Raw genomic sequence first — 11,263 nt, forward strand, 5'->3', positions numbered from 1 at the left:
CCATATTGATACAGCACCTTAGCCTCCTTGCCGCATGAGGGCCCCTCTCATTATTTATTAATACTATTTCCCTCACTAAGTCAACATGTCTCCCTAATCACATATGCTTTCCATGTGTCTTGTCCTATTTCTTGACTTTCTGTTCTCTTTCCCCCTCCACTTAGAAGCTGTTAGTGTGTGTTTTAATATGTCATGGCACACATCCTTCTTCACTCAGTCCTTTGGCATTTTTCTCGCTCTTTATTGTTATATATCAAAGTTAACCTGACTATCATTTTGTCACGTTTTTTGCAAAAATGTTACAATGTCTTCTTGGGATCTTCAGTAATATTTTGACATTTGAATTGTTTTATCCAGGAACGAGATCTGTCTGCTATATCTAAGGGGGATCTTCAAAAAGTGCATGGGAACTGTATTTTATGAAAAAACTATGAATGGGTTTCAAAAAAAATTTTGTACTGAAATAAACTTGTACTTTAATTCTATTTCTCACTTTTTATGTATCCTCATATTATGATGCTCTGAGGAGCTTTATTGTTTTTCATGTAGTTTACATTTCTTATTATTCCATCTTTTTTTTAATAGGATCTACACTTTTATTCTTTTCCCCGTTTCTTTTATGAGACAGGATCCTGTTGTATCAGGATACTTCTGCCTCATTTCCCAATATCCGGCATCTCAGGTGTGTATCCACACCTGGTGACCTCAGGCATCCTAGGAACCCAGCCCAGGCCTTCCATGTGGCTGCCAGCCTGCAGTGCTACCTGTGTATCGCGGAGGCTCAGCCAGGATCTTGGCTTTTATTATATTTTCTAACCAGCATAGCAGTGATTTTTACCTGTAAATTTGTAATCAATCACTACTACACTGGATTTTGCCCCCAGTGTTTGTTCATCTGGGTCTATTTTATTTCCAGGTATTTGATCATGTCATTGGTAAATAATGACAGTTTTGTCCCTTTGTCAGTATTATACTTGTTCTTACTCTTACCTAATTCATTGGGAATGTATTAAAAATAATGCTAGTTAAAACAGTGATCATTGAAATCCTTATTGATGGTTGCTAGCGTATATTATAGATCTGATTTATATATAAATATATAATGTATGTGTGTATATATATATATATATATATATATATACACACACACACATACACATATAATGTTACATGTCCATGTATTTGTATTTCACAAGGAATTTTTTGGGAGGAGTCATCAAAATACTATTTCAATTTTTTACAGATCTGTTTTGTGACTTCGAGTTAGGACATTTTATTCTTTTGATGTATGCTAAAATCTATTGATAATCCTTAAATATGGAGCCATGCTAGCAGTCCTGCACTATATTAGGTCGTCAGGAAAGTCATGACGTAAATTTTCTGTGCACAAATGCATCATGACTTTCCCAGCAACCCAATACGTATCTCATATGGTAGGCCTACCATGTTCCCCAATGTTTCTTGATGTTTAAAATTTGTACTTAAGTATTCATAAGTGAGACCTGTTTGATTTTTTTTTTTTTAATGTGCTGTCTTTGGTCCAGTTATGCTGTCTGTTCTTTTGACTTGGATTGGGGAGCGTTCTGTTTTCTCTTTGTGCTCTGTATGTCAGCCACGAGACTTCCATCTTCACTGATCTGGCACTTTGTTCTGAAGGGGAGAGGACTGTAGCAGCTCTTTGGTAACTTTCTAGTGTCTTTGCTGATTATTGACCTCTTTTGGATTCCTGCATCTTCTATTGAAAATGTTTGGTAATATTTTGCTATAAAATGATCTGTTTCGTCAAAGTTTCAAATTCTTAGTGTTCAAGGTAGACTTACATATTTAGATTTCTTATTTATGATTTTATTCTCTCCATTTCTAATTTTGTATAGAATACATTTTCCCTGTTTTTCTTGATCATTCCAGTTCATTGTTTAGTAACTTTCCCACATTCCTTACTGTTTTAATTTTGTGTTGATCTGTGAGCCTAGCTTTAGGTCTTGTTCCTTCCCTCCTTTTTGTACTTCTCTCTGGGAAGGCTTTATTAGCTGTTCATTAATTTTTCCATTTTTACCAAGTGAATGGCAAATGGTATACTTACAGATTCAGAAACATGGGAATAGAATCCAAGAAACTGAAAGGGAAGTCTATGAATCATAGCCTTCCCAGAAAGTGACAGTTCAACCTTTGGTGCAGAGAGAGACAATATTTACAACAATATAAACTCATCTTGCTAAATCTTTGTTCTTTTATCTGCCTTCCCAGTTAACAGATAATTCATGTCATTCGATGCTTTGCTTTACATTGAAAGTCCTTCTCTTGGTTCTTTTGAAGCTGTCTTCACAGATAATTTGAGCCTCAGGTTTCCTAGTAGTACTAAAGCATCATTTGCCTTTTTTACTGTATTGATAATTTCATTGATGGGCAAGAGCAGGTGGGTGAAATTGATGGTGCCTTACTATGACTCGAGGCAGTAACGCCAAACCATATGGTGGTAAGCTTTAATAGTAGTTAACTATAACATTAGTTATGTCATCTTTGTTGCCAAAGGCTTTAGTGAAAAAGAAAATCACAAGGTCGGCCTCTTAGCCTAATGGGTAGGGGAACAAGACCCCTCATGGCCAATTGCAGTTGGAATCCTGGCCTTAGTGACTTAAGGAACATGCCAGACATGTGGGCATGCATGCCCCAAATCCCAAGAGGATGGAGAGATGGAGGAGGAAGGATCGTGGCATAAGTGCTCCATTTAAGGGGTGCTTTCTCCTCCCTCCCTCTTGCTGGTGAATGCACACACCTGCTGGCAATTAAAGAAAATTAAAGAATACCATTGATGAGACTGTAAGAATTGTAAGTTGTATTGAATTTTCACCTTGAGTGCATAAATCTTTCTGACATCCCTAGCATGAAAAGCTGTTATTGAGGAAGCTCATCCCACTGCACAGTGAAGAAGATCAAAGTGAGCATGAAACTTAAACCAAAATAACTGACAGTAATACTACTGTGACAAAATTCAAACTTTCAAGAAAAAGTTACAGTTGTGGAAAACTTGTATCTGTCCCTTTGGACTTAACTGCCTCTTATTACTTAAAGACTTTTCTAATGGAACAGTTGTGATATTCATACACATTATTTTTTTGGATGTGGAATGAAATATTAGATCATCAGGAAAGTCATAACGTATTTTTCTATGCAAGAATGTGTCATGGCTTTCTTGACCTAATACCCAATATATCATGTTAGAAAATCATGCATGTGGGACCAGCAGTTGGCGTAATGGCTGTGTCGCTGGATTCCCACGTCGTCTACCGCGGTTCGAGTCCCGGACCCGGTGGCTTAAACTCACGCCGGGCGTGTGTGTGTGCGTGCCCAGGATCCCGAGGGGAGAATGGAGGAGAAGGGATTGCGGCGTGGCCATCCCCCCTGGGGGATGATTTCTCGCTTTCTGTCTCTCTGTCTCTCTCTGTCTGTCTGGTGAGCGCACGCGCCCTATAGCAAAAACCTCTCAAAAAAAAAAAAAAAGAAAATCATGCATGCATAAAAACATTGTGATAGAGCAGTAGATTCGAATGCAGTAGGTAAATTGTCTTGATGTATTTCAGATTTCATGGTGCAGTTTAACATTTTTTTGGGTTTTTTTTGAGAGGTTTTTGCTATAGGGCGTGTGCGCTCGCCAGACAGACCGAGAGACATAGAGACAGAAAGCGAGAAATCACCCCCCAGGGGGGATGGTCACGCCACAATCCCTTCTCCTCCATTCTCCTCTCGGGATCTTGGGCACGCACGCACACGCGCCATGCGTGAGTTTTAAGCCACCAGGTCTGGGACGCGAACCGCGGTCGACTCTGTGGGAGTCCAGCGACATAGCCATTACGCTAACTGCTGGTTTCCCATACAGTTTAACTTTTAAGAAACTATTATTCATCAAGTTTTGATATAGTAAAGAATAATATCCACTTATATGATAAGGTTTTAAATAAAAATCATTCCTCCTACCCAACTCCGTAGCTGTAGGAGGTAAGTTTTTGTCTTACACTTTAACTGAAGTATGCTGTAACTGCTTCAGGGCAGAAGAAGCAGAAGTGAGAGTTCTGCTGTCTGCTCTTTAGTAGGACAGAAAGGGCTTATAGTTATGTAAATGGTGCCACTTCTCTCAATGTTTTTCTTATGTGAGGAGGCACATACAGGTGTGTGTGTTGGGGGGCGAGCAGGCTAGCAAGCCAGCACCCCCAGTGGGGCCTGGTCCCACTGCAGTCCTTTTTCCTTTCATTTTTATCCCGTCAGATCCTGGGTATACACAGGGGCCCCCAGAATTCCTTCCAAGTTGCAGGGCCAAGTTTTGAACTCTGGTTGGCCATGGGGAATCCAGCTTCCTTTGTGTACTGCTGAACTGCTGGGCTATGGGGCCAACCCAGTCATTTTGTTATTTCCATACTTTTAAATTTATGATCGAGAACATGTGTGTATGGGTGCACAAGTGTGTGAAAGAGAGGAGGTGAAGGGGAGAGAGAAGCAGCACCCCGGCAGGGGCTCGTCACACTGTACCTTGGCCCTCCAGGCCATCAGAATCTTAGGCACACGCATATACCTGGCAGGTTTTCCGCTTTTGCTTTCAAGCTGACCTAGGGATCTGAACCCATGGCTGGAATGTGGCTTCTAGTGCTGCAGTTCAGTTTGCTACTGACTGCCACGAAACTGGGCCATCTGTGATTTTTATTATTTGGGAAAATACAGTTTTTACATGAAAATTTATGAATACATACTTATGTGAAGTATCTTGATATTTTAAAATGAATTGATGATTAAATATTTTTTAATTTTCTTTTTTTGAGAGAGAGAGAGCTTTTTGCTGTAGGGTATGTGCACTCACTGGAAAGACAGAGACAGAGAGACAGAAAGCGAGAAATAACCCCCAGGAGAATGGCCATGCCCAATCCCTCCTCCATTCTACCCTTGGGATTTTGAGTGTGCACCACACACGTGCCTAGCATGAGTTTTAAGTCACTAGGTCTGGAACTCAAATCACAGTTAGCTACTTGGGCGTCCAGCAACATAGTCATCATGCTAGCTCCTGGTCCCCAAATTTTCTTCGTTATAATTTCTAGAGGAGTAAGTTTCAGTAAATAAAATCCACATAAACAAAGTGTTTTGTGGTCTTCAGTAATTTTTAAGAGTAAATGGAACTTATAACCAGAAAGTTTGAGACACTCGATAGTAGCAGTCGACTGCCTGGGAGGACAGCTGGTCTGAGGAAAGACCGTGTGATTTATGGTTGGCAGCCAGATGCAAACTCAGGACTGCTATTTCCTGGTAGTAAATTCTTTAATTTCACTGAGCAAGGTTGAATCTCTCTTGCACGCGATTTCTTCATTTATAAAAGGAGATAATAAGTATATTTTGTTGGCAGTTAAGTAGTTATTTAATACTGTCTTTTTAATTTTTTTCATTACGTGTTATGACTGACAGGCATCATTCCCTCAAATCATTCCTTAAAAAGAGGTTGTGCAATTTATTTCCTGTCCATATGGCTTTTTTTTTTTTTTTTTATCACCAGAGAGAGAGGGAGAAGATACCTCCCATGGCCCATGGTCATGCCACAGTTCCTTCTCTTACATATTCACCATCCTGTTGGGACTCTGGACGCACACAACATTTACTTGACATGTTTTTCAAGCCACCAGAGCCGGGATTCAGATTGCAGTCAGCAATGTGGGATCTGGCTCTCTTCATCACTGTGCTATGGGTTCGAATGGACAAAATACTCTCTTTTTTTTAATGTCTAAAACTTTCCCTTTATACACATTTTCAAGTGTATGTGTAAACTTAAGGTTTCACAATTAGAAAGGCAGTAAAACTTAATTCAGAACATTTACTTAGGCATGAGACAGATGGTAATCCTATAAAAAGATGGCATATTTTTTTGGAAGTGCAAACAGAAAAACAGATACTCTTAAAAATTCCAGAGTAATCTTTGCCTAGAAGATGAAGAGAGAGGTAAAAGACCATATGGCCTAATAGAACTTTTTATAGTTTCTAATGTGGAGGATCAGATTCCGCTTCTTTAATATTAGTATTAATATTCTGCCATTCTCTTGTTCTCCATGGTCTAGATGTGATGGGGGAGCAGATCCACTTGAACCTCAAACCTGGTGGGGTTAGTCTTACGTGTATATATTTTGCCATCTTAGAAACACTTATTTTGACATCAGGACAATTATATAAATATGTATATATCTTACCATTGGATGGAAGTCAGGGTATTTAGTGAGTTCATCTAATACACAACTTAATGTTTAAAAGTAACTAGTACCCCAAATATTTTGTTTTATTTACAGTGTATTCCAAAACTAGTGGTAAAATGTACTTATTGTATGTGATAGTAGGACTTTTTCTTTTTATTATAATTTTTGATTTTTTAGCTGTAGGGTGCCTGTGCTGGGTGGAGAGACAGGGAAAGTGAGGAAGCACTCGGGAGATGGCCGTGCCGCAGTCCCCTCTCTTCCACTTTCCTCCTGGGATCTTGGGCACACACGCATGGGCACCCAGTGTGGTTTTCAAGCTGCCGGGTCCCGGACTGAGACTGCCGTTGACCTTGTGGGAGCCAGCTGCCTTCACCACCACCACCACTGACTCCACAGGGCATGTTCCTTAAACGTCTGCCGGATGCTCACTGTGTAGCAGGCCTTGGTCTCTGCTGAGTGAAGTAGAAAGACATCCCTGCCCTAATAGAGCCAACATTCAGAAGCCAAAGGATTCGAACTGAGTCCGATAAAACATCTGTGAGGAAAAGTGTTTTTAAATGATTTACCAGAGGGTGTGTGTGTGTCCACCAGAGATGACTGAATGGGGGAAGTGAGAAAGAACCATCCCCCTGTTAGGATTTGGGCATACATGTGCACAGCTGCCCGTGTTTTTTCAAGCTGTAGGGGCTGGGACTTGAACTGTGGCCAAGCATGCGGGAATTCATCACCTTAACCACCGCGGTACCTGCTGGTCCTGGAAAATTTTTTAATGCAACTTTTTATCCCCCCACAGGAAATGGCTCCAAAGTTTAAATGAAGCTGGAAAAACACACAGATGCAGCATTGCAGCCTCTCCAGATGTTCGGGGATACTATTCCAGAGAGAAGGTGATCCCCTTGGATTAGGTCACTAGTCACAATGAAGAAAATTAGTCTTAAAACCTTCCGGAAATCTTTTAACCTGAATAAAAGTAAAGAAGAAACTGATTTCATGGTAGTCCAACAGCCCTCCCTGGCCGGCGACTTCGGAAAAGACGATTCCTTATTTGGTAGCTGCTATGGTAAAGAGGTGGCCAGCTGCGACCTCAACGGGGAGGACGACAAAGGAGGGAAAAGCAGGTCGAAGAGCGAGAGCCTGATGGGCACGCTGAAGCGGCGGCTCTCGGCCAAGCAGAAGCCCAAAGGCAAGGGCTGCGCGCCCGCGGGGAGCTCGGCCGACGAGGACGCCTTCTCCTCCTCCTCGGCGCCCGTGGTCTTCAAGGACGTGCGGGCGCAGCGGCCCATCCGGTCCACGTCCCTGCGCAGCCACCACTACAGCCCCACGCCCTGGCCCCTGCGCCCCACCAACTCAGAGGAGACGTGCATCAAGATGGAGGTGCGGGTCAAAGCCCTGGTGCACTCCTCCGGCCCCAGCCCGGCTCTCAACGGCGTCCGGAAGGACTTCCACGACCTGCAGTCGGAAAGCGGGTGCCCAGAGCAGACCAGCTCCCTGAAGGGGTCGGACTCTCCCGGCGGGGACCTGCGCCTTCACCTGGACGAACACGTGCCTGTCGTCCTCGGACTCGTGCCTCAGGACTACATCCAGTACACCGTGCCTTTAGACGAGGGGATGTACCCTCTGGAAGGACCGCGCAGCTATTGCCTGGACAGCTCTTCCCCCATGGAGGTGTCCGCCGTCCCTCCCCAGGTGGGGGGGAGCTCCTTCCCTGAAGACGAGAATCAGGTAGACCAGGACCTCGTCGTGGCCCCGGAGCTCTTCGTGGACCAGTCCGTGAACGGCTTGTTGATCGGGACCACGGGAGTCGTGTTGCAAAGCCCCCGAGGGAGTCATGAGGACGCCCCCCCACTCTCACCGTTGCTACCTCCAATGCAGAGTAATCCGATCCAAAGGAACTTCGGCGGACTCACCGGCACAGACGCCCACGTGGCGGAGAGCGTGCGCTGCCATTTGAATTTCGATCCTAACTCTGCTCCTGGGGTTGCAAGAGTTTACGACTCGGTGCAAAGCAGTGGCCCCATGGTCGTGACAAGCCTTACAGAGGAGCTGAAGAAGCTGGCCAAACAAGGATGGTACTGGGGCCCCATCACACGCTGGGAGGCGGAAGGGAAGCTGGCCAACGTGCCCGACGGGTCTTTTCTTGTTCGGGACAGTTCCGATGACCGTTACCTTTTAAGCTTGAGCTTTCGCTCCCACGGCAAAACACTTCACACCAGGATTGAGCACTCCAATGGTAGGTTTAGCTTTTACGAACAGCCGGATGTGGAGGGACACACGTCCATAGTTGACCTAATTGAACATTCGATCAGGGACTCTGAAAATGGAGCTTTTTGTTATTCAAGGTCTCGGTTGCCTGGATCTGCAACTTACCCTGTCAGACTGACCAACCCGGTGTCACGGTTCATGCAGGTGCGGTCTTTGCAGTACCTGTGCCGCTTCGTTATACGTCAGTACACCAGGATAGACCTAATACAGAAACTGCCTTTGCCAAACAAAATGAAGGATTACTTACAGGAGAAGCACTACTGAAAGATTGACAACCCTGCATCTTGCACTTTGGGAATAACAAAAAGATTTGAAATACAGTTTACAAACTCATTGCCATCAAAATCTTTTGCTGCCATAACTTTTTCAGTTTTATGTGTTCAAGAGTCGATTTGTTTAGGGGGTGGGGAAATGTCTGAAAGATGTCCTGGGTTTATTTTGGTTCTTTAAAAAGGGAAGTCTTGAAGTCTTAAGTGTGAATTACCGTTCTTCAATGTGTGGAATAATCACAATGTGAATGATCAGATTCTCCTTACCATACCCACCCTAGTCCCTTGCTGCTATCCACTGTGATTTTTATGCATTCAAAGCACATTTCATGTGTATTCAGCCCTAAGTAAAGTTGGATGAAACTTACAGAATGAAAATCGCTGTGTCTTTTTAAATGGCCCATTCTCAAAAGGTATTGCTACCTGTGTTATATAACACAGAATTTACGTCTACACTGAAAATTATTTTTTTAAATCTCATCCTTTAAAAAGATTTATTTAGAATTTGGGATTGACGTGATCTTGGGTAATGGAGTATAGATCTGCAACATATCTTTTTACAACACTCTTTTTTAAATTATTTTTAAGGTTGCGCTAATTTTTTTTTGTTGTTGCAAAAAGTTGATGTTTCTGTTGCCTTCCTTTTCATCTTGTGGTTTGTCTATTTTAATAAATGGCCTTACATTTAAAAATTGTAACAAAATGTATACCACCAATGTAGAAATTGTTGCCTTTTCTGTCATTAAACTCGGGTACAAATTGGCATAACATATAAAGACCTATGGAGTTAGAACTATTATTAAAGAAATAGTAGATGATCATAGCTTCTTGTGATAGCATTTTTTTGTGTGTGTTATCAGATACTTTCCCTTGGTAAAATGTTCTTTTGTCTGTGATTGCTTTAGCCTACTTAACATTTTCTTGGGTGCACTTGATTATATAACTAATTTTCATAAATGAACTGGATTCTCTTGCAATGTTAAAATTTATATAAAGTTTTAAATTGATTTTAATAGAAAGCATTGTTTTAAATAAAGTTGGCTTTATATTTTTATGTAGTTACTATTAAAACATTCTAGATTTGACCATTCCTTTGCCCCACTAAAAACAACCCTGAATGACTTCAGTTGGAAAATGGTGAACGTTGTGAAACACAATGTGAGAAAAATACTCAGACTGCGTCAGATGTACGGAAGTCTTATTGCCAACCATATAAACTGCCATTTTAAAAATAGGTTTTTCTATTTCTTCTTTTTAACGTTAGTAAATCTAGGTAATCTGGCATCACTAGTTATTTTATCTCTTTGAGTCATTTGTTGGGGGGAGGGATGCTATGTGGAAATGCAGTGTTTATTCATTTCATAAATCTGCAATGTAGCATTTTAGCATCACCCAGTCTAGAAAATGTTTCCAGCTACACAGCTTTAAAGGAAAATGGTTTCATCCCATCTCAGATGAAACCGTAATTTGAGATCCTTCTTTGTAGCTTAAAGGTTCCCCATCAGTTTACCCTTTCCAAACAGGAGGGTAGAAAGGTCTTACTGGCTTGGTCTTCAAACATGTCTGTATCCTCACTTTTCTATTTGTTTTTTAGGGTCAAAGTTGAGATATTACTAAGAAAAGGCACAGTTCATAATATCATGGTGTTATACTCTTTTAAAGGGGGAAAGGTACTTAATTTTGGTGGTTTGTTGATTGTACCTTGTTACAGAGACTCTTTCATTTTCTGATACTGTTTTCACCTAAAAAGATGGAATATAGAGTATACTGTAATATAATTTAAGTGTTCACTATAAGCTATTTGGATTAAGAACTAGTACAGAGTTGTAAGCTTGTTATCAAATTAATGCAAGACATTTAAACTATTTTTTTGCAAAACTATTTATTTTTAAACAACTTAAAATATATCTAGGGTGAGTTGAAAGTCCCTGTGCATCTATATTAGATGACAGGTATTGTCACAGCGTCACTATGGATTAATAATAAATGTCGAAATGGCTTCTCTGTGTCTCCAGAGGCATTCGTACGCCCTCCTCCTGAGAGCGTGGTGCACGAGGGCTTTGGACTGCCCTGACCTGTCTTGCGTGGACATTGCCTCTTCCCTGTGTCTTCTTGTGCCATGTGTTTAAGATCTAACTGTTGAGTGTTAGGATTGTTTTGATTTTCATCTGTTTTTCAGATTGTGTTTTGTGTTTCAGTGGAGGGCAAGTCTTGATACTGTCTAATTCAGAAAGCCAATTTTTTACATGATTTTGCGTATTTGTGGCATAAGAAATGTTACTATGCCATATTCTAATCCACATGGAAATTTCTAGGTTCTGCTTGTGTTTCAATAAAAATCAAAAGTATTTTCCAAGAAATTAAATTTATAAGCAGAAAGGTATACTGCAGTGCGTTCCGCCTTTCTGCAGAGAAAGATCCATTTGTTGTTGTAGCACAGTCTAATGTGGAAGATTGGCTTTATGCGATGCTAAAACAGTCTTGTTAAAAGTGGAAAGGGGGAAGAAGAGC

At 41.5% G+C, this 11,263-nt stretch overlaps 1 protein-coding gene across 5 annotated transcripts in view; it reads left to right on the forward strand.

The window, feature by feature from the left end:
* SOCS6 (suppressor of cytokine signaling 6) overlaps positions 1–10,174 on the forward strand; it is a 106,558-nt gene extending 96,384 nt beyond the window's left edge. For all 5 annotated transcript variants that reach the window (XM_027771333.1, XM_014587354.2, XM_014587352.2 and 2 more), the window contains one exon: positions 7,015–10,174. In XM_027771333.1, the coding sequence (XP_027627134.1) occupies positions 7,140–8,747 (1,608 nt within the window). In that variant the 5' untranslated portion in view covers positions 7,015–7,139 and the 3' untranslated portion in view covers positions 8,748–10,174. The remainder of the gene's footprint in view (positions 1–7,014) is intronic.
* The last annotated feature ends 1,089 nt before the right edge of the window (positions 10,175–11,263 follow it).

The sequence above is a fragment of the Tupaia chinensis genome, unplaced genomic scaffold (genome assembly GCF_000334495.1).
Source record: "Tupaia chinensis unplaced genomic scaffold, TupChi_1.0 Scaffold000206_1, whole genome shotgun sequence".
NCBI lineage: Eukaryota > Metazoa > Chordata > Mammalia > Scandentia > Tupaiidae > Tupaia > Tupaia belangeri.